The 23,656-nt window shown below is 38.5% G+C and overlaps 1 protein-coding gene across 1 annotated transcript in view; it reads left to right on the top strand.

Annotated features, from left to right (window-relative positions):
* cdh7a (cadherin 7a) overlaps window positions 1-23,656 on the top strand; it is a 107,181-nt gene that overhangs the window by 61,029 nt on the left and 22,496 nt on the right. The window contains exons 7-9 of the mRNA XM_053486696.1: window positions 2,816-3,069; window positions 5,250-5,386; window positions 16,474-16,595. Of these exons, the coding sequence (XP_053342671.1) occupies window positions 2,816-3,069; window positions 5,250-5,386; window positions 16,474-16,595 (513 nt within the window). The remainder of the gene's footprint in view (window positions 1-2,815; window positions 3,070-5,249; window positions 5,387-16,473; window positions 16,596-23,656) is intronic.

Genomic DNA, 23,656 nt, shown 5'->3' with positions numbered 1-23,656 from the left:
CGTGATCATGCAGGGAATAACGGAGCACTTTGTCAGACCGAGTACGGGCATTGTGGTGGTTGTGTTTTGTCTATATAAGATGAAAACAAGCAACTTGTTTATTAAGCATGCTAAGCAATCTTAAAGTGTGTAGTAATTGAAACAAGAATTTGCGTAATTGTGTGACTTGACGTTCCATCGAGACACATTTACAGCCGTGAAGAAGACAGTGACTCTCACAGAGAGACAGTTTTTTACTAAGGAAAAGGCTCCTATGAGTCAATTCAAGCCTTGTACTTTTGATACTTTAGTAAATTTGAAGGTTTGTTTTACTTTTACTCAACTACAAAAGTGAAAGGAGCACTTCTACTTTTACTTGAGTAATATTTGTCCCAGTGAAGCTCTACTTCTACTCAAGTAGAAGATTTCTGTTCTTTGCCCACCTCTGTTAGGGACATATCAGTACTAATATGGGGTGGTTGTACTGGTTGGTTCTGATGATGATCAGGTAACAACCCCTTTATGTGGGTCTATGTGTTTGCATACTGGTTTATTATGTAACTCTTGTTGCACCGCGATGCCGGAGTTTTTATTTATTTTTTTAAAGAGCTCAAAAATTTAAAAGCAATTTTTAACCAGTATATCATCAAACCTGGGATCCAACCGATGCCGGATACCAGCATGTTTTTGGAAGCGCTCCTGATACTCGTCTTTAGAGAGAATCGTACAGGATTAAAGAGAGACGGAGTGGTAATGATGGAATTAGCAGAATTAGAGGAAATCATATCTACTGTACAGATGAAGTCTGAAGGTTAATCCGTGCACACAGATGCCACAGAATATTTATGAGGATCAGCATCCAAATAAGTCCCGCGTGACTATAAACCGCTGTTAAAGTCACCAGCTGTGGCCTGCTGTGGATTTCTACACTAAACCTTAAGAGACGAAACTCCAGGGCGACTAGATTGATAGCTACGGTAGAATCACAGAAGGATAATTAGACTAGTATGAAAGTAATCATTTGTCAGATTGTTAAGGAAGGAGTCTCCAGTTTCAGAGGTATGGTTAAGGGATCGGATGTTTATACAGTAGCTGCTATAGTGTAAGTGAGAACTCGATCCACAGACGTTCCACAAAGTTAGATGTAAATAAACAGATACAAAAGTGGACTAAGTGGAAACTCTTCAGTGTAAGCAAGATGAATGATGATTTTTATGGCTCAAAGATGAGGTTAGTTAAAGGAAGTATAGTGTGACATGCAGAGTGGCACTTTGACACGTCTGGAAAAACTACAGAACTCATTTTCTCTTCCAGCATCTTAAGCTCATGCGCACACTCTGGCTTTGACTCGTTTCTGTTTTTGAAGCTAAAGTCGCAGAGTAGATTAATGACAGTGAGATCAGGGCTCGGCAGAGGACACACCATCTGTTGCAAAGCTCCTTGTACTTTTTTTTTTCCACTCTTGAGTCAGAAAATGAATAATTAGGAATATAAAAATGTGCTCTTATCCACTGACACGCTATTATAGAAGTCTGGATTCGAACGTGGATTTTGTTTCACTAGTAGTTCCTGCAGATGTATATATCTTTTTTTTATATATATATATCTTTTATTCTGTGGAATCGAACCAGACAGATGGGCCTTTGGACCTTGTGGGAATGGGTAGGCCTTGGGTGGCCATGATCCTGTCACTGGTTTATAAGTACATGATTAAAAATTGATCAGCATTGTTCAGTTCACTTTTCAAAAGTCAGAATGTTATGGCTGGTGAGTAAATAAACATTTCTAGTTCCAAAACTACAGTATATATTTTCTCCAAATCTAATTCCAAACTTTCCGATTAAAATACTTTTTTTTTACAGGATCCGATATCTGATTGTTGATTCTGGGCATCATCACAATAAAAATGTGTAAATAAAATAATAATGTAAAATAAAAGAATAATGTAAAATTCAATTATTATTTATTTTTTTAAATGCAATACATTTTGGAAAAAAAATAAACATGAATGACCTTTGAAAAAGCGAAATAAATAAATGTTTTAAACCATGTAGTAAATAGCCCTTTTGGTGTCAAGTTGTCATTAGGAAGGACATACAGTATTTACAGTATTGACATAAACATGCGTCTGTACTTTACTTTAAGAGCTGTAATGTATTTAATTGTTTTCGATTATGTGAGGATACAAGTAACATTTTGGTCAAACCTATTAATGGGGTTTAATCTGAGCCCCAAAACACTCAAGAGCAAGAATGTGTTCTGTATCTGTAAAGGGTAATGTCTCGGATCGCCCTATGATGTAAAGACTGTGATGATGTCGTGTCCTTGATCAGAGTGAAACCGCCTGTCAATCATGGAGATGTTTACACTGTTACATGCGTGTAAGATGCTTTAAAGTGTCTTGAAGGAAGATTGTTCAAAAAGAAATGATGTGGAATTTACTTCTCAGTCCAAACTTTACAGAAGTCTGAGCAGTTTTGGTTTATCGCCAGTTTTCGTCCCAATGTTGAGTTTGTTATATTGAAAGTCGGAGCAGGTGACAGCCGTCCACGTGGACGTGTGAGATAAATGTGCTGTGTGAGAAGAAGCTATTCCAAAAGACATTTTGCGCATCATGTATCTCTGTCTCAAAATCGATATTTAGCTTCGACACGGCGGCGTACTCCAGGACTCCGGTGAAATATAAGTCTTTTATCAGCTCTTTATGTAACGCTGTGATTGGCTCTGGGACTCTCTGGTTTGCTTGATGATTGAAATCTCACTCTATTGTTTTTCCTTCTTTCTTTTTTCATGTTTCATCCTGTCCTCCCTCTCTCTCTCTCTTTCTCTCTCTTAGGGTCTTGACTTTGAAACAAAGTCGACTTACACACTCAAAATCGAAGCGTCTAACAAACACATGGATGCTCGTTTCCGAGCGCAGGGGCCGTTCAGCGACACGGCCATGGTCAGGCTGGTGGTGGAGAACGTGGACGAGCCTCCGGTTTTCTCCGTGCCCGTCAGCAGGATGGTGGTCTCCGAGGCGGCGAAGGTGGGCACCATAATCGGCACGGTTTCCGCCACTGACCCCGACTCCACCAACAGCCCCATCAGGTACGGAATGCCACCTCGCACCGCACCAGGGAAATTTGTATCAGTGTTTCCTTGTTCCTCTGAGACTTAATTGCAGCATAAACACCCTGTTTTTTCCCTCCCTCTTCCTTATTACCATCACCGTTGCTGAATTACGCTGATTAGCTTTGACGGCGCACGCCGAGAGAGCACAAAGAGGATCGCTCGGCGGGGTTATTATTTCTGTCATGCCGAGCTCCTCCAGAAGTGCACCAGCGTGTTAATTGTAGAGATCGGTCTTGCTCAATGAGCTCCACGCTTGACGCCATCGCTTCAAGATTAATGTTCGCCGCTAAGCGCGTTCGGGTCACACAAGCAGCCGTGAAATTATTCTGATTGCAATTTTGATGTTGATGCAACATGGTGGTAAAAACAACAAAACATCCCATTCAGAATGAATTTTTCAAAACACCTTGAGGAAATGCTGCACAATGAGCCGGTTCTCGGTTGGAATTCAGGGATTCTTCAGTTAATTAAACATAATGGAATGTGATACTGGTTAGCTGAGCGAAATTCGGATAATTGTTAAACCGTTTTGTTACGTTTTCATAATTTAACTCGTGTTTATTACTTTAGGGTCCACTCCACCGAGCCGAACGTGCTTCCGAATCTAGACTGATGCAAATCCGTTATAATCACTCGAGAGCTCGGTGGAGGACGCTAGCAGCCGCTCACAGCCTCATTCAGGCTCCGTATGAATCCTGACGCGTTTGTTAGCGTCATTAATGTCGCTAATGCTGAATTGGAGCATGTTAAAAAAATTTCGGCTGCCCGCTCCCGACATCAAATCCTCGGTAATGCCTTGGTATCAGTTCTTAAGCGCCATTATCAAGTCGTTGTTTATTTTTAAGCGCATTTATGAAGTCATTATGGATTACCAGTTCGGCAGCCAAAATCATTGTAATAAATGTAGACGGAGGTAATGACAAAATGAACAAAGTGATATTTTAAGAAAAACAGTCATGATTAAAGATTACATGAATATTATTTCTCTTCATTTAGAAATGACAAAGGGGCAAAGCCTCGTTCCTCGTACCTGTGTGTGTGAGAGTGCAGACGGGACATTATGTACATTATGTCCCATTCCTTTAGTGTCTACACTGTAGGTTGGCGTCTGTCCGTTAATGAAGTCATTATCATACCGTTAACACCGCTGTAACAGGTTGTAACAGTCAGTAGCATCGTTTTCATTTTGCTTGATGTCGGTAGTGACGGTGCGATTTCATTGTCAATGAAAGCTCGGTAGAACGTTCTTAAATCCTTTAACGGCTCGCTATTGAAATGTTATCATGTCGATGAGAAGTCGTTACTGCCTCGTGTCAAAATGCACTGTAGAGACGTTTTTATGTCCTTACGAATTCGGTTAACTTGTTAGCGGCTCGATGTGCTCTTGGAAAATGAACCGGATTGGTTAATGACAATAAATCGGGAGACGTCAGGAGAGATCGGTGGCAAATTCGGCTCAGTGGAACGCGGGTGTTACGACTGTGAGGTCATTTATTTATTTATTTATTTATTTATTTTTAATCTAATGGTGTGTGTTTAGCGTTTTGAGGTTGTTACTTTCTTTACTCAATTTAAGTCTTATTGCGATGCAAACATGTATAGGTGAATGATGTACTGTAAGTGCAGTGGATTCCAAAAGTGTTGGCACCTGTCAGGGTATTATTTTGCGCTATTTCATGAACTTGTGAAAAATCACTTAAAATGGAACCATAGATTTATAGATTGATTGATAATTTTTTTTATTGACTGTGTGGCCATAATTAAGGATTCCTAGAGATAAAAGAACATACATGAACGTGTGTTTGTGTGTGTGTGTGTGTGTCTCTGAGATGAATTCTTCCACTTTATGACCCAGAGCTCCTCTGATAAACTCTGGATAAATCCACCGAGCAAGATAAAGAGGTAACTGCAGGTCAAAACTCAGAAAATAGTTTTCGGTTTATAAGGAGTTACTCATTTTTTATGAAATAACTCACATTAATTGCTATTATTTCACACTATTCGTTATTTCCCTATTGTTTTCTGCTGGTATCCAACAATTCAATTTGAACCATACGATCTCAGCCTGTTCTCTTAAAGGGCGCCAATACTTTTGGATCTGAGCGCTAAGTTATTTCTGTTTGTAACCGACAGTAAACCCTAATGTGGTACTCCAGGTACTCGATAGACCGGAACACCGACCTGGAGCGCTTCTTCAACGTGGAAGCGGCGACCGGCATCATCAGCACGGCCAAGCCTTTAGACCGAGAGATGAACGCCGTCCACAACATCACCGTCCTCGCCATCGAGAGCTGTGAGTCGTCTTCTGTTCTTTTTTCTTCTTCCCTTTTTTTTTTTTCTTTTCTCAGGCTTAAACCGAACAAATCCACCGGCGAGTACAAATAAGCCACGTTCTATGCAAATCTGCGTCTTTCTTCTTCTTTTTGCTCGTCGACAGCGTTTATAATTGAGACTTAGGATAGGTAGGAACGATATTTCGCTTTCCTGACAGACGGACGCCGCTTCCTATCGCGCCTCGGCGCTCGAAGCAGCTGGGTTTCTCTCGCCACAATCCCAAATTCTATTAGAATGAAATCCGCCTTACTGTAATAAGAGATAAAAATTTAAGCCTCTCGAGCAATTTCCCCATGAATATCATTACCCAGAGGCTAACAGGCTGTCACTGACCTCACAGCTGGCTCCGAGTTGCAGTAATCTACATTTCAAAATGCAGAAAAAGCTCCGGTTCGCAGTCATGCTGCTGAAAATCAAACGCACATATGTTATTTTGACTCCGGACGAGCGTTGTAAAGCGGGGTTGTGAACAGATGTTCAGAGCTCCTGCGATCCTCGTCCTTAAACCCCGCGCCCTCACGCTCAGGTCCGAGTGACCCAGTTTTCACTTTTCCTAAAGGTCTAATTTTTTATTATTTTTTTTGCATGAAATGTAGGTCAATATCGGCTTGGGTCGGCTATAATATATTTTTCTTTTTTACATATTTTTCCGATGGCACACAAAAACACACTTCGACTCTCATATGCCTGATAAACTGTGTTACAAATCGGTTGATAGAAATATCTGTACAGTATGTTTAATGCAGGCGCTCGTCTTGAGGCTTTAATGAAAATATTATTACTGTAAATACAGTATATTCATCATGTTTTAGAAAACCAACGCTCAGGGTTTTTTTGGGTGTGATTAGTGTGTAATCGGGTGTGTGAGTGTGTACCCTACCCTGTGCCCTAAGATCCCTGGGATAGACACCAGGCCCACCGTAACCCTACACAGGATAAACATCATTTTATACATTTAAAAGAACATTATAATACGGTAATATATTGCTAATACGAGGGGCGTTCAAGTCAAATCGGGACTTTTGATGAAGTGAAGACATTTACAGAAGCACAGTACGTACAGTGATGAGACGCTTAGCCGCAGTAAAACATCTAAACGGACTTCGTTCCAAGCCCTTTCCACATGCTTGGGCCAGGAGTTCCTGGGAGGCCAGTGTTTTAAACATGAAACAGGCAGTCTGGTCATAAATCAACTTTGTACTCCTGCTTTGAGGAAGTTGTGTGTGTGTTGTATCCAGTATTAGCTCAGTGCAGGCTTAGGGATTAGCCGTGTGGACTGTGGGAGTGATTGTGCAAACCCAGGAAGACTCTTGCCAATGCTGCCTCATGCAGCGTAGTCTTGTCTCACACAAAAAATAAATAAATATACATATTTTTACATGTAATTTCTTTTCTTTTCAACACAAGGTTTCTGTTTTCTTTTTAGCACACACTTCTCTTTTCTCTCTTTGTTGCTTCAAAAATCCTTTTTTTCCCCATTCTTTTGTAGTTTTCCTTTTAACCTCTATTTAAAAAAAAAAAAAACATTTCCTTCACTGAGGCGACATGCTGTAGATCCGCTCTCATACCTGGTATGGAACTAATTTCCACACACCAAGTGCAGAGACTAGGGGGCCTATATAATTGTGCGGCCAGGTGTCGTTCATCCCCTCTGATTGCCTCTACGGCGGTGTCGCCTAGCGACTGCATGTGGGGTCTGCCGCGAATCTGCCTCGGACAAGTGCATTAGTGTAACAGGGGATTATATATATATATATAGAGAGAGAAATAAAGGGAGTTTATTCTCATAATTGTGTTCTGTTATTCAGCGCAATCAAAAGGCCCGGTTTTGCTCGAACACCCCTTGTGAAAATAATAATAATAATAATCATCATCATCATCATCATCATCGCCTTAAACAAAATAAATTTTACTGCCTTTTTTTATTTCTTCTGTTTTTGTTCTTTTTCAAAAAGCCCCAAGCATCGGACATTTTAATAAAACCAGGTACTAAACTGTATCATTGCTTGTCACTTGGATGGTGTCCCTCAAGGGTATGTTTCTGGCACCTTTACGATGTATGAGTAAATAAATCACACCTTTAAAGTAAAGTATGTTGAGAGTTATGGAGGTACACTACACTCAGCTTTTCCCAGGTGAGGAGTAGAGGACAGGAGGACAGGAGGAAAAGACATGCACCTTTGAGTGACGTCAAAGCAGTGGCAAGGATTGTTTGTTTTACTGGAATTGGAATGAGGGTGTTTTTTTTACCTAGACAGATGTCTCAGATCGCACCACAAAGTAATGTGTTAATGCTCCAGCTGAAATACATCTCAGACAAAGAAATTTCACATACCTCAAGATGTGAATGATGTCCTCTAATGTCTATAGAAATGGGAACCTTATATCTACATAGGTTACTATAGGGGGTGTCAATATTATAACGCGTTAATTCATATGATTAACCCAGAAATTTAATGCATTACTAATTGTTAACGGAAATTAATCATATGACCAAGTTTGCCCCTTATGGCTTCCCATAATTGCAGTGCGGTTACCCCGCTGTGTGTGATAACGGCACGTTTAACACGGAGAATAAGACGTCTGAGGAAACATCACCAGGTGTGCTGAACAAGAAGTTTCATTATAAAACGCTTCTAGATGGAAGTTTGAATAAAACCAAGGTTCAGGCTACCCTGAAGGGGAACGATCTTTTACAAGGATACATAAACTGTAAGATGATGTGAGAGGTGTCTCAGGTGGCTAAGGCTCTAGGTGGTTAATTTTTGGATCTAAGGATCCGGGTTCGAGCCCCGCCGTCGGTGCGTTGCCACACCCCACAACTACCCAGCCTCTGCATGCAGTGCTTTGTTAAGTGCTAATGTTTAACATTTTATAAAACTGCAAAATCAGGTTGTCGTGCATTCCTTTATTCCAACATCACAATGTTTAAAATACGAGTAAATCTAAGTATTTGAGTACAATCGTGATTAATCGTGATTAACTAGATTAAACATTTTAATCGCTTGACAGCACTAGTTACTATACAATATAATGCCATGAATTAATGCCATATCTGTTAACTGGAGACACTATTTCCTCAAGACTTCCTCGTGTGGTACTCACACACATGCAGGAGATAGCTTGCTGATTTTAATTCCCAAGATCCATAATGGCCTTCGCTAAGCCACGTTTCTCCTCCGGTATCTAGAAATGTGGACATACCTGGCTTAAATTTGCAAGATCTACCGCACAGACTATCCGTCTTTGTCAAATACGCTCAAGGTCTCCGAAATGGGGCTCGACACTGAAGATTGAAATGTCCTCCTTTATCTTTTGAGAGTGAGACAGAAAACTCACTTAAAAAAAAAATCTCCATTTTGTCTTCGCTTGTCCTCGCGCGGAGCGTTAACAACATCGACAAGCACAAGGTTTTTTATTAAATTTTAACATTTTTATATTGTAAAAACTGAAATGTTTCAAGAACAGCTTTCAGCTTCGTGTATTGTTTTTGAGAGTGCAAAGCTCTGACAAGCACTCGGTGAACATCCAGTGACACAAAGGTATCACAGAATGACAATAGCACAGTAAAATGCTCAAGGCGAACACTCAGGGAAGGCAGAAAAGCTCCCACATGCCCACACACACACGCACACACACACACACACACACCAGCAGTTCGGAATAAAGTGTCAATCCTTCAACCTGCTTCATTTTTGTCCCTTAAACAATGTCCCACAGACTCCAGGCCACTGGGTTACGTTTTGTAACGGCGGAAGTAATTAAAGCTTCTATTGATGTTTGTTTGACGTCAATGAAACACCACCAGACACCTGAATTAATTAGCTTTCATTCCAGACGTGACAAAATATAACTACGATATCTTTGATTACTGCTTTAATTTCCAAAACAAAGGCTCCTCAAACTAACACATCGGTTAACATTAAGGACCGCTAATTAACGTAAACAAAGTGATTAACACTTGTATTAACTAATGTTTATTCCACCCACGCACTCAGATACACCTGAATCAATTAGCATAAATTCAATCACAACATATTACTGAATGATGATAGTCCAAACATACAGACCACTCAGAAGCGAGAATCGATTAAATTATAGACACCTTAAAATAAAACATAGAGGGAATTCTGAAATAATGTATATATACTGTATATATCTCACGATATACATTGTCTATACCACTTTACCCTGTATACAGGGTCGCGGGGGGCCTGGAGCCAATCCCAGGAGACTTAGGGCCCAGGGTGGGGTGCACATGGTCCTATTCTATTGCACGGCACATACACACACACACACACACACACACACACACACACACACACATTCACACACTACGGGCAATTTGGGAACATCAGTTAGCCTATATATAGACATATATATTATAATTGGAAATTTAAAAAGTGTATACATAAAAATATATAATGTATTTTTATAGGAAAATAATTAATTTTAAATGAAATAAACAGTGATTTACAGATTTATAATTCATAAGAGTTGCATATAATGATTGTTAGCAAAAAGTCACTTGCTTTTATCACTTTTTTTATAAAAAAGAAGAAGAACATTTGGTCTTACCCAGAAATCAAAACATGTAAACACTCTAGTAATAGAAAATTTCCTGACACTGGAGACTCCTTCCGTCGATCTGAAATAAACATTTACATACACATCAAAGTTCATGCTTTGTCAAATTATGGTCTTTTTTATAATTTAAGTTGAATGTTATACGAATATAAATAAACTACTGTATATAAATATTATAAACTATATAAATTAGTTGTTACTATAGAAACTATAACATACTGTAACTATGATGTAGAGATAACAAAAAGTGATGTATGATGTAGAGATAACGAAAAAGTGAGGTCGTTAACACGAACCTGATTTGCAGACACTGTTCCACTGCTGACATTTTATACTTTTTGTTTCTGTTAGTTTTATGTGGATGGTATTCTTTTCAGGGATAAAAACATTAGTCTGAGAATTCAGTGAATTTAGTAAATGTTAGCTAAATCAAAATTGCTTAAATTTGTTACATACTGCTAAAGTTGTGCAATTTAATTGATCTTTTTGTTAGTCATTTTATTAAAATGAACCATTTTCGTTATCGGTTATTTAGAATCGATTCACAATTGTTGTTGACGTTCAGTACTTACGTTGTGTAAGAGTATTGTCTTTAAAGGCTTTAGAATTCATGGGGAGTTGTTGCAATACTGCCATCTACTGAAGTGTTAAGCAGAAGCTTGGCAGGGGAAAAAAAAAACATTTCAATGTTTATTAGATAACCTTAATAATTTTTTATACTATATTAGAAAATGTAGCGCCTTGAAACAATTCAATAAACTGTAACGCTACTGAATGGAATCGAATTGAAAGTCGCATCAAAATGAATGAAAGATCTTCCTGTGATTCACAGCTTAAGTAAAGACCGTACATTATGTAAATACTACTCGTCGTTATGTAAAATGTATTCGTGATTAAACATTATACCTTCATTTCTTTTCATATAATTACTTAACAGTGTGCATTGTAAGCACTACTATTCTAACATAAATAGATGAATTCTAAGTGCTGGGTATTTAAATAAGTGATGATAGTCTTTTAATTATTTATTTATTTATTAAGCATCAGTATACAGTACTTACACTTTCTCGTGGTCAGGGTCACCATGCAGCACCTGCTAAAGCAAAGGAAAGGAAAAAGAAAATAGTTTTTTTTTTCTTTTTTTAAAAAAAAAAGCTTCTTATATTGTGTAAAATGTGCCACTTGTTCACTTTTGTCACCGCTGACAGCACTTTTAATAAAGCCGTGACACACACACACTCACACCCACACACAGGCAGGCGACGGAGGCCCGACTCCATTTTATTCAGCGCAGGTAAAACGATCAGTTATCGAGTCAGGCCCGTAGATGAACGAGGAGCTGTGACCGAAGGCACAGCGTTTTCACCTTCCTGCAGGTGAGGAGACGCAGAGGCAGATGCTCCTCATCTGTTTAAGTCAGAGTATTCTCTTAGTGCTGCTTTTTTCACAACATGTTTGCTAAAGCTGACTTGTGTTACACACACACACAGAGAGTGTATGCGCGATAAATCACACTCCGGTGAGTCAGCTGTTTTCACCGAGTCATCCAGATGTTTGTCTCAGCTACAGATCTTGTGTATTAAACACTTTTGTTGAGATTTATCTGATTAATTTGGGTTTATTGTCGAACCTTTTTAGCTTTGAATGCTAAAGAGTAAAACAGATGTTCTTCATATATGCAACGCCACGTCTCTGTCCACTGTTAGCTCTATTAGCCTCCTTGAGCTAAGAAGTCGTTTCAGTTACTAGCAACCAGCTGTTTGTTATTTATTAAATAGCTTTGTTAAAATTTACCTGATTATTTTGGGTCATAAATAAGAACTTACTGATAACCAAAGCACAGCGCTACTGCGACGACTATTTACTTCAGTGCAGCTAGCATTCTTATTTTGTTAGCATCATTAGGAATAATTGATATTTTCAAATATCATTAGACAAAGCATTTTTTAAATAAAATTTTCCTTCCTCTAGTTTTGTTTTTGACCCTCAACGAATGTAGCAAAGAATTCATTGATTAGCATGGCGCAAAACTTAGAGGATTGCTAAATAATCTTAGCCAAAATAATTTGTGGAGCTAAAAACAACCATAAACAATTTTGAAACTTCTCACATCCATGACATGGAGTTAAGTTTCAGTGGTAAAGGTGTTAAGAGATGATAAAATAATAAATTTTTAATTTCCACAGGCTGCAGTTTTTCAGCTCAACTATTTTTGTTAGCAACATTGCATCATAGGTCCAGTGCAAAGCTATAAATTATAAATAACTTTTTTTTTTTTTTTTTTTTTTTACAATTTTACCCAAAATATTTTTTTCTATAGGCACAGTACCATGGTAGTCTGATGGTACCAGCATGATGGTATATTAGTACTATTAGTACTTTTTTTTACTTTCTTACAGTATGCTACAGTACATGGCCTACCCATACCCAAATGAGGATGGGTTCCCTGTTGAGTCTGGTTCCTCTCAAGGTTTCTCCCATCTCAGGGAGTTTTTTCTTGCCACTGTCGCCTTCACCCTTGGCTTGCTCATCAGAAACAATCTCATTATTATCTAGACACATTTTTCTCAGACATAAACACTTCCATAAATTTTCTTTTCTAATTTTCTTTTCATTTTTGTGAAGCTGCTTTGAGACCATGACCATCGTTAAAAGCGCTATATAAATAAAATAGAATTGAATATCCTACATCCTACACTGTGGTAAATGGTTCTACAGCGGTACATGTACTGTAGTATGTCACACGGTTCTCCCATGCACTTGAAAGCCATGGCCAAAAGTTTTGAGAATGACACAAATATTCATTTTTTGCAAAGTCTGCTGCTTCAGTTTTTACTTAAGAATGTTATGAAGAGTGGTCAGAGGAATTGCAATTAATTTCCCTCTTTGCCTTAAAAATTATGTTATCCCCCTGAAATGTAAAAATTCCACAGATTTTCAGCCATGCCACAAAAGGACTAGCTGACATCATGTCAGTGATTCTCTCGTTAATACAGTTTTGATGAGGACAAGGCTGAAGATCACTCTGTCATGCTGATTGAGAGTTAGAATAACAGACTGGAAGCTTTAAGGGGAAGGTGGTGTTCGAAAATATTGTTCATCACAGCCATATATAAAGAATGATACAAAACATCCTTTGAAAGCAATTTCTCCCAACCATCCAAGAACAGTTTGGTGATGAACAATGCTTTTTCCAGCATGATGGAGCACCTGGACATAAGACAAAAGTGATAACTAAATAGCTTAGGAAACGAAACATAAAAATTTTGGGTCCATTGCCAGGAAACTTCCCAGACTCCCTTTAAAACCCACAAATTCTGATAAACTTAAGCATTGATTATGCTAGAATGGGCTGCCATCAGTCAGGATTTGGCAGAGAAAAAAATAGATATCACCCACTGCGCAACGTGACGTCGTAGTGACGTCTTTTCCATGTCATTTTTGGACGTCCAATTTCCGTCCATTGATGGGGTTGTTTTGTAACGCCAGACGACGTCTTTTTTTCGACGTCTACCGCACGTCTAATGTTGACGTCGGTGGAACGTCGTTTCCATGTCATTTTTGGACATCCAATTACAGTCTTTCGTAAGATAGGAATAAGGTGGATAGGCTACCATGATTTATTTATATAAAATATAATTTAAATAAATTTATATTTATTTATTTATTTTAATATTGCAGCAGTTTACCGTAAAAATTTTAATGACTTGATTATACGCTACTTTAAATAAAATAAAAACTGTTTGGGACGGAAAATGTAAAAATATATATATATATGGTCTACCAAATAAATAAATAGTCATACAGATAATAAATCTTGTTTGTTTATAAATAATCTGTATTCATATGTATAATCATATGTTGATAGGCATTATTTTGTAAAACACATTTACTGCCACTGCCATAGACGTCCAAATGACGTCCAAAAAAAATAAGTCAGATTAGGTCATCAAAATGACGTCCAAGTTGGGTCATGGTTGGACGTCCAAATAGTGGACCTAGTTTGGACGTCAAAATGACATAAAAAAAAAAAGCCAGATTAGGTCGTTAAAATGACGTCAAAACGACGTCCAAGTTGGACGTCCAAATAGTGGACCTAGTTTGGACGTCAAAATGACATTTAAAAAAAAATAAGCCAGATTAGGTCTTCAAAATGACGTCAAAACGACGTCCAAGTTGGGTCATGGTTGGACGTCCAAATAGTGGACCTAGTTTGGACGTCAAAATGACATAAAAAAAAAATAAGCCAGATTAGGTCGTCAAAATGACGTCAAAACAACGTCCAAGTTGGGTCATGGTTGGACGTCCAAATAGTGGACCTAGTTTGGACGTCGAATAGATGTCCAGAACTGGTCATGGACCGACGGACCCAATATAGACGTGATCTGCACGTCTATCCCACGTGCAATGTTTAGTGGGCATGCCAGGGTGAATTGATAGTCAATAAAAGCCTTTGACATTTATGTGCTGCTTATAATATGTTATAGGTTTTTATACACCATCTTGATTTCCACCAAAGGTTAATACTTTGGAGAATACCAAGGCTACCACTGTTTAAGTACCAAGTTCAGCAGGTATCTACAAGGGGTGGTCAAGTCAAACCAAGAGTATTTTTTTTTTCAGTTATGTGAGTGAAAACTCCATTTTATAATCCCCTGCTTCACTAATACACTTATTCCAGCATTTCACTATGCTTGGTACCATCAAGGTAGAAGGTTTTCTCAGTACACTTCACATCTAAAATGCTGGTGTCTCAGGAACTCCGTTAATGTTTGCCAAAACACTTAGAAATGTCTTGGAGTGTCTGTATAGGGGATGTGGCAATAACTTCCAGCCGAGTTCCTGTACCATGCAATTGGTGTTGGTGAATGATTGTGTGTACAGTTCCCACAGACAGATGAACCTCTTCCACAAGTTGGTGACAAGTTATCGATTTTTAAGGATCAGGTGTTCCAGGTGTTGCACCTCTGCTTGAATTAATGGATGTAGAGCCTTTTAAGACGTTTGCATCATTCGAATGTTTTACTGCAGCTAAAAGTCTTATCACTAGACCGTGCTTAAACCTTTCTGTAAATGTCAATGATTTGGCTTGAACACCAGCATACTGGCAGTACAGTATGTATGGAAAAGTCTGTACAAACATACGTCTTAGATACTTGCTGAACTTTGGTAGACACAGCGGTACCCAATTAGTCCCTTGGTATCCACAAAGTCACTCAGCGCCTACTGTGGTACTATATAAAGTCATGTGGTGCCATGGTAATGTCTAAAATAACACTATGGTATACTAAGGTAGGCTACATACCATAATAAAACTCTTATGTGTCTCAAATATGAAGGGCTAAATAAAATAACAAAAAAGTAAATGCAAGCTTGCACATGAAAAATAAAAAGTGACTAGTCTTATTAATTGTTGTTGATAAGTGTGGCTCGGAAGCTGTTTGGTGTAGTCAGCGATTTTCCCCAGCTGTGTCTCCTCTGCACGACTGCGTGCTGTTTGTCCTCCACACGTGTTCAGGTTTGGCTCACACTATGAAGAGAAGCGGAAAAAAAAACTAAAAACTAAAATCTCTCAGCTATGTTATATGCTTACAAAACAAGAACGTTGTGAAGCCCCATATGGCTTGTTAATTCACCGTTTGCCAAGTGTTGCATAAATAACGATATCCAGGAACGCACTGCGAAGCGTCGGCAACATATCAGGTGACCTTGAAGTGCTGAAGGATTGATGCTGAAATGCTTTTTAAAAATATACGCATGTCTACATTTATTCATGCATTGGTTTCCATCTTCACAGCACAACAGGTATTATGCTACAGTAACATATTCATTTTGACTTCTTGTTCGGGCCACTATTATATTCTCTATTAAATTCACACTGATGTTGGTGATTCTTCGACCACCTTCATTTTTATTCCCATTGCCCTGAAGAACACCGAGCATGAAAGTGAAAAAGAAATAAACATGACTGATTCTTCCTCCATAAGTAATGCAGGGTTGCATCAGTCACCCTGATCCTCAGCCTGAATATTTACCCCCCTCTCAAGAGCATCATCCAAAAAAGATGAGGCTTCTCCGGGAAGTTTCTCATGTCAGACAGAAGAACTATGAACTTTTTAACCTTTGATACACTTTCACAAACAGGATTTGGGTTGTAGATTGACTTGGAATGGGTCCTACCGAAAGGTTGAGAAGAATGTTAAAGGGTTAAGCATCCTAAAGGGTTTCAGAAAGGTGAAAGCTTTTTATGAGGAAACATTTTGTCGAGAAACGCTCTGCCGTAGGAGTCTACTGTACATAGAATTTCCTTTGATGAATGACAATAACATTTTTTCTTGTTGAATTCTTTAGCATATTATTTGAGATGCAAAAAGGCTCACAAGGTCTTAAGAGGTTTGTGTTAAAAAGAAGAAAGTTTCCAGAGCATTTCAGGTTCTAAACCACGTCTGTATGTTTCAGTGGACCCATCGCAGGTTGGAAAAGGAATCACCCTTATTACAGTAATGGACGTCAACGATAACGCTCCCGTCTTCGCCATCGAGTACGAGACATTCCTGTGCGAGACTGCCGGACCGGGCCAGGTACAGTAATACAGCGACCTACTTCCTCATGCTGCATTGTTTTGTTGTTGTTGTTTTTGTTTTTTTATCTACTTCAGCTTGATCCACAGGAAGCAAACTAGCTACTCATATGATTAGCGCGTCCCTCCGGGTTCTGACAGAATCTCTCATAAAACAGTGACATTTTCAGTGGCGGCTCCTACTTCCCTTTTTCTCCTGCGCTGACCTCAAGGAACCAAGAACACCAGAGACTCTGCTTTGAAAAGTTCACGCTTGATGAATTAAACAAATTAGTTTGATAAGAGGGGAAGCGGATGCACAGAGAGCGAAGTCGACGCTTAGAATGTAATTAGCGTTTTTTTTGTCTGATTGACAGTTTGAGGCCTTGAGGGAGTTTGAGAGGGTAAAGAAACCAAAGGGATTCTTTGCATTTTTTTTTTTTTTTAGGTTCGAGACTGGCATTAAAAAAAATGGAGCTCACCGTCTATCGTCTGCGTGAGTAATCAGCCCAATATCTGCTCTGAAATTGCTATGAAATGAGATACGCTTTAAGAGCCGCCCCTCCCCCGGCCTGCATTCAATCTAAAATGGCGAGCTTATCAAATATATATTGTATTATTTACACACACTAACTTAATCCAATACATTTTTAATGAAGCCGTGTTACAGCCGTGCCATATCCCTAAACATTAAAGTGGCGTTGTGTTGTTATTGTGGATATTATTATGAATACAGAACAGCTATGAGAATGAGTAAACCAATTTGCAAGCACATTTACTCTTTTGATTTCAGCAACTGTAATTAGAGCACAGTTATTTTACCGATACAACATTACCACACCGTACCACATGCACATAATAGACCATGCAAGGAACAAAAAAAGGCTCATCTACTCGACACAGTGTGTACAGAAGAAAGGGAATTATATCGACTATAAGTTTACATGTAAGAAATGAAACACTTGGGGGTATCTGGTGTCAGGAAAACAATCAATAACAACATGGTGCGATATAAAGCGGACTTACTGCAGAACGCCACACCTTTTATCTTTTCATTGTTCCAGACAAGCCGTGAAGGTTAACTCTTACAGCTTTACCTTTTACCGCGACAAAAACACTGACACTGGAGACTCCTTCCATAAAAGTTAAAGAAAGAAGACATCCCCATGTCAACATTTATAAAAAAAAAAAAAACATATACAGTATTTATGTTAGGTGACCATGGAACAAATTTGGACGTGTGGTGGTAACTTTTACTTAGACTTTACATTGAAAGTAAGTTAAAAAATGATGCCGTTGCATGATGACATTTATAGTTTTATCATTTTATGAGAAGAATAAAACAATGCAACTGTGAAAACAATACCGCCACTTCATCATACTGTCACACTTTACTTACTGATTACTTACTTTTACAAGATGGACTGTTATGAAAGTGGTCAGAAACTGACTTGTTCTCAGAATTTATATTTAAATCTTGAAATTTTATCAGACTTTTAAAAAAACAGAAATCTGACATTTATCTGAGGATTAGGTTTTTTCTGACCTTTTTTAATTCTTTTAGAATTCTGACTTATTTTTTTTACAGAATTCTGACTTTTACTACCAGAATACTGATTTTTTTTTTTTTTTTTTCAGAATTCGGACTTTTTACCCAAATTTCTGGCTTAAATCTCAGAATTCTGATTTTTTTTTTTTTTTTTACTCTTTTAGAATTTTGACTTATTTTTCACTGAATACTGAATTCTGGCTTTTAAAACCTAATTTCTAACTTATAAATCACAGAATAATTTTTTTTTTTAGATAGCCCTAGTCTTCTTCCATAGACTGTAAAGGCTGTACTGCAATACAATGAAATGATGACTTGCTTAAGTTTGTATTATTATTTTGCTTAATTGTATTATTATTTTAATCAACAGTAATCAAAATAACAAAAAAAATGACTTTAGGTACATGATTATTAAAATAATTATCTATATTAGGAGTAATAATTAACATTATTTAAGTAACTATAATTTGTTAATTAGTTTTCTCTCCATGGTGAATGTTCCTGAATTTTCTCTGCGAGGAAGCACTAAAGATGCTTTTAGACACTAAAACAGAAGTAAACACAAACACACACAGCTTGTGATTTTAATATCTTGTTCCTGTGCCAGCCGAGAGCATAGGGAACAAATCTGTACGAAATGATGGAGAGGAAAAAAAACAAAGTAGCAGTTTCTTCTCCAGTGTGTAAGGCTAATCAGTGGATCCGATCGCTGCACATGGGTGGGGAGCTGCACTCAGACACCCAGAGGGAAGAGTGGTCTGAAATGAGTTTGTTTAGAGACTGCGGTCAAAAAACAGAGCTGAAATGAATGACCGCGCACCCTACCTCGGATATTCCTCCACACCGCCAGAGTTCAATGCTCTCTCTGTGTGTCCTGTTCGGTCTGCGTCGTGTCGTTATCACTGGAAATGTGAATGTCCCGATGTTAAAACGTCCTCTATAAAAGATTGGGAAGGACATCATAAACCCGAGGCTCGTCCATAACACGGGCACCAACACGCAGGTGGCGTTTTAATTCCTGTAAAAACCCCAAGGTTCGTTTTTTATTCCGCAGATGGACTGATTCATTTGATGTGTGAGGATATTTACAGGAAGGAGTGTAATATGAATCGTAAACTTAAGTGGAAGCATAGCCTGAAAACAGAAGAATATCTTCATCGAGGAATTCTCAGTGTTCCCGTTAGAGCATTCGACACACAAAAACAGCCTCACTCCGGTTCATGCGCCGACTTTGAGAAATTCCCTGTTGGAAAGATCATTGTTGGCTAGCGCGGCAATTACGGCTAACTCTCAGCGTCGCGGGAAATCATGTTTGCCACCGGGGGTAACGCTCATCTCGCTAAACGCTGATAAAAAAAAAAAATTTTCAGGAAAAAAAAGGAAGAATTCCCTTCAGATCCCTGTACGTGTCTTTGGGTCAATCCCAGAATCCCCATCTCTTTTAACTTTCCCAGATATTAAAAGCCAAATGACTGTACAGAGAGCGTGCGGTATTTCTAGGACCCTTGCGAACCCTCAGTTAGATTTCCCATCAAATATGGCGCGGTTCATAAGCGCTTGACTTCCCCGCGGTTCACGCTCGTTCTGGGGTCATTCTCGATGCACTGGAGCTTGGCGGGGCGATGTGGTGACAGGCGCTTGCAGTATTGATATCTCGGGTCTTGTTAGAGTTTCAGCCCGATGACTGTGTCCTTAACACGACCCCAAAGCACCTCTGCTGCTGGACTGTTAAATGGTCCGACGGTTCTATACGGCTGTGAGACCGACGCTCGGACCTTCATGTCTGCTCGGTGACTCGTTGCGTGCAGAGCTTTAGTCGTGCTCTTGTGTCACAGGTAAAGATGTAACCACGTCTATTCTACGTGAAATTTATTCTTATTTATACTACATGGGCGTTCAAGTCAAACCGGGACTTTTTAATCTCACAGAATGACAGAAGTTACAGTTCACCATCAAGGTAGGAAGTTTTCTCAGTACACCCAGAGCCATGATCGGACTGTATGCTTCACGTTTCAAACACTGGCCTCCCAGGAACTCCTTAAACTTTCAAACATGTGGAAATGGCTCAGAGCAAGGTCAGAATGTGTTTACTGGATGTGCAATATTGTTTGTGAATTAATTAGGAAATACACTTCAAGACAAGCGAATAGAGAAAACTAATCAACATCTGCAGGGTGTGATGCAGAGTGACCACCACAAACAAAGTTTTTTTTAATTATTATTAATTTTCCCACGTTTGCCAGAATTTTTTTTGTTCTACCTTTAAAAAATGATTCCTTTTGTTCTTTATTATAAACATAATCTATTTTTTTTTATTTATTAAGAGCTGTGCAATTCAGTCAGTCTTTTGTTGGTGGAATAAATTACTTGAATCCAAGGGTCAGTTTTCAGAGTCAGAATCAGTTCACACTTTCGGTAAATTATTTATGTAAACTTACAAGCATTAAAATTGATGAATTCTCTTAAAACACCCCACTGCTTTGGAAAAAATATATATAAAACCCTAAAATATATATAAATCTCCTTGCAATTTGGATCAGGATTGCTTCTTCTTCTTTTAGGTTTATGGACAGTTGGTGCAACACTGCCACCTACGGGACTGGAGCAGAAACTTAGCAGGATAAATTATTTTAATATGTCAAAAGCTGTAAGAGATATATCTACCTGTGACAAAAAAGCCATAAACGTTAGTGCTATTAAGAAGAATAGGAAATTGCAATGCTTGAAGATTGAATCGAATCAACAGCCTACCCATAATTCACAGCCGTACGTCTGTAATTACATGTAATTCTTACATTGATGATGATGAGGATGATGATGATGATGATGATGATAATGTTTCACTAAGCAGCGCGTCATTCTTGAAGACTTCTCTTCATCCTTCTTCTTATCCAAAGGCAGAATGACAGGTTGTAATTTAAAGCTCTTTACCGTTACATTCATTTGCTTACATTATCGCAGTATCTTATAAGAAATTCCCCAACCTTTTGATGGATCAGATTTGAGAGTTATTCAGTATGGTTTATTTTGGCCCAGACAGAAGCCATTTCGAGGAGGCAGCAGCCACTCCAGAGGATTTTCTACAAATCGATGAAATGTGAAGTGAAATTGAGGCGTGGTGTTTTGTTCTACCTGCTCTCTAGTACTTCTCAAACTGGAGCGATTTTTCCACTCGGTTGAACACTGCTGAAATCGGTGAGACGAAGAACACACCCCTCCCCCCAATCATCACGGACTAAAACAGATGGCCAAGCGATTACAAAAAAAAAAACATAAAAATAAAAAAATGTCCCCAGATGCCATGCTACAAGTTTTTCTATCGGGCTCACTCCAGGTGCTTTTCTTCCCTGCATCGTCTTCTTCTTCTTCTTCTAGCTCATGGCGCTTTGCCCAGTCTCCTTGAACTGTCCCTGTGCTGTTCCGAATATTCCTTTTTTTTTTTTACATTTAATAAAGCCTTGGCGTGAACAGAGGTGATGATCTGCGAATGATTTGTTGGAGCTTTATGACGGTTCCAGGTAATTTTACAGCTGAAATGAGCAGTAACGAGCAAGAGGGTTTTTAATGTTATCTCCTTAAGGAAGCCTGAGTCGCTCTCGTGTTCCTGCGTGAGATGATCGCTCACCGGGGCTGCGGACGTCTCTTCTTTTCGACCCGCAGGGTGAATCAAACCAAATCATCCATACCTTCTAATACGCATGCCGTGCCCTTTTTAAGCTCCGTGGTGTAATCGGTTCATGATGAGTTTTGGTTGGGAATGTTTTCACGAGGCTGGGAGTTCAGATTAATGAGCGTCCCAGGTCACTGCACTTTCTTCTTCAAGAATTTAGAAATGCTTTTTTCATCAGAAACATAAAAGCGCATAGAGGCGTGTTAGAGTGAATCATTGTCGTTTTAGTCAAAACATAAAAATCTTTCCGAATGAAATGGTTTTCAGTTTCATTATCATATTAAACTAATCACCGGTAAAATAAATTAAAATTAAAACAACCATTCAGCACTGAACAAGTTCAAAAAAATGCTTCTGATAAATACTAATAAAAGACTTAAAATCATGAAACAACATTCATAAAAAGCGGTAGTGCTGTCAATCGATTAAAATTTTTAATCTATTTAATCATGTGTCAGGAGTCAGAGTCTGTGTTAATCATGATTTAAAAATACTAAGATATACTTCTATTATAAATGTGCAATGTTGAAATAAAGCAATGCAGGACAAACTGGTTAGAGGAAACAGATTATGCAGTTTTATAATATCTCAAATATTGATATTTAACAAATGTTAAAATTTAAATCTCTCGAATGGGACCGGCACTGCATGCTGTGTCTGAGTATTATGGGGTGTGGCAACCTACTGATGGGCGGGGCTCAAACCCGGATCCTCAGGTCCAAAAAAACTCGACAACCTACAGCTTTAGCTGCCTGAGCCATTGCTCCCACGGCTTGTGTTAATGTATTCTTATAAAAATTGTTCTCCATGAAGGTCGCTCAAACACACAACTTTGGTTTTATCATCTAGATTTTTTTTATAATGAAACTTGCCGTTAATCACACCTGGTGATATTTCCTCAGTCATCTTATTATTCGTGTAAAACGTGCCATTATCACACACGACCGGGTAACTACACTGCATTTATGGGAAGCCGATAGAGTTAAAGATGATTCTCTGACTAATTTGCAAAAACAAAAAATAAATATTAATGCGTTTAAATTTCTAGACTAATCACATGCGTTAATATGTTAATATTGACAGCTTTAAACAACAGGCACTTTTATGATTTGAATTTCTGTTTACCCTCATTATAAGAGCATAAAAAACGCAAAAGGTCACAAAGTATCTTCATGGTTTGATGTACATACTGTAGAACCTGGATCAATTGATGTTTGATGTTTGAACTCCATCGATTTCAGCCCGTATCCTGGAAGCCCCGCCCCTTTCCAATCTCACAACAGCAATATTTTTCCCATGATGTTCTCGCCTTGACTTGTATCAGATGTTTATGCGTGAAAGATGAAAAGTGCTGATGTGGCCTTTCTTTGCACCACGGTGAACGGAGAAGGTTTTGAGCTCATGAATATGAAAATGAGTGTATGTTTGATTTAGCTAACATTAGAGGAGGAAAAGTGAACCGTACCGTATATAAACACTGCAGGGTGTTCATTCAGCACTGTCTACTGTATATTTAATGGGTTAGGTGTATATATTAGGGATAAGGGATTGATCTTTCACGTATATACAGTACTGTATGTTTGATTTTTTTCGTCAAAATATACAGAAAGAAATTAATAAATACCATTTTAAAATGAAACTACATTAGGATTACGAGGCATCAGAAAGAATCTTAGACTTTAAGGAAAAAAGTCATGCTAATAATAGTGCTAATTTCACAGCAAAAATTCCTGTGTTGAATCAACACTACAGTGTCGATAGAGGTCCAGCTGGACTGAAATGAATTCTGAAAGTTATAAATCAAGACTGAGGGGTGTAGATGCTGTGAAACGTATCAACCGCTTAGGGAAGGGAAAGCTGCCTT

This window comes from Clarias gariepinus, chromosome 25 (genome assembly GCF_024256425.1).
Source record: "Clarias gariepinus isolate MV-2021 ecotype Netherlands chromosome 25, CGAR_prim_01v2, whole genome shotgun sequence".
Taxonomy (NCBI): Eukaryota; Metazoa; Chordata; class Actinopteri; order Siluriformes; family Clariidae; genus Clarias; species Clarias gariepinus.
The sequence above is the reverse complement of the archived record's forward strand: the minus strand, read 5'-3'. Positions and strand labels throughout refer to the sequence as shown.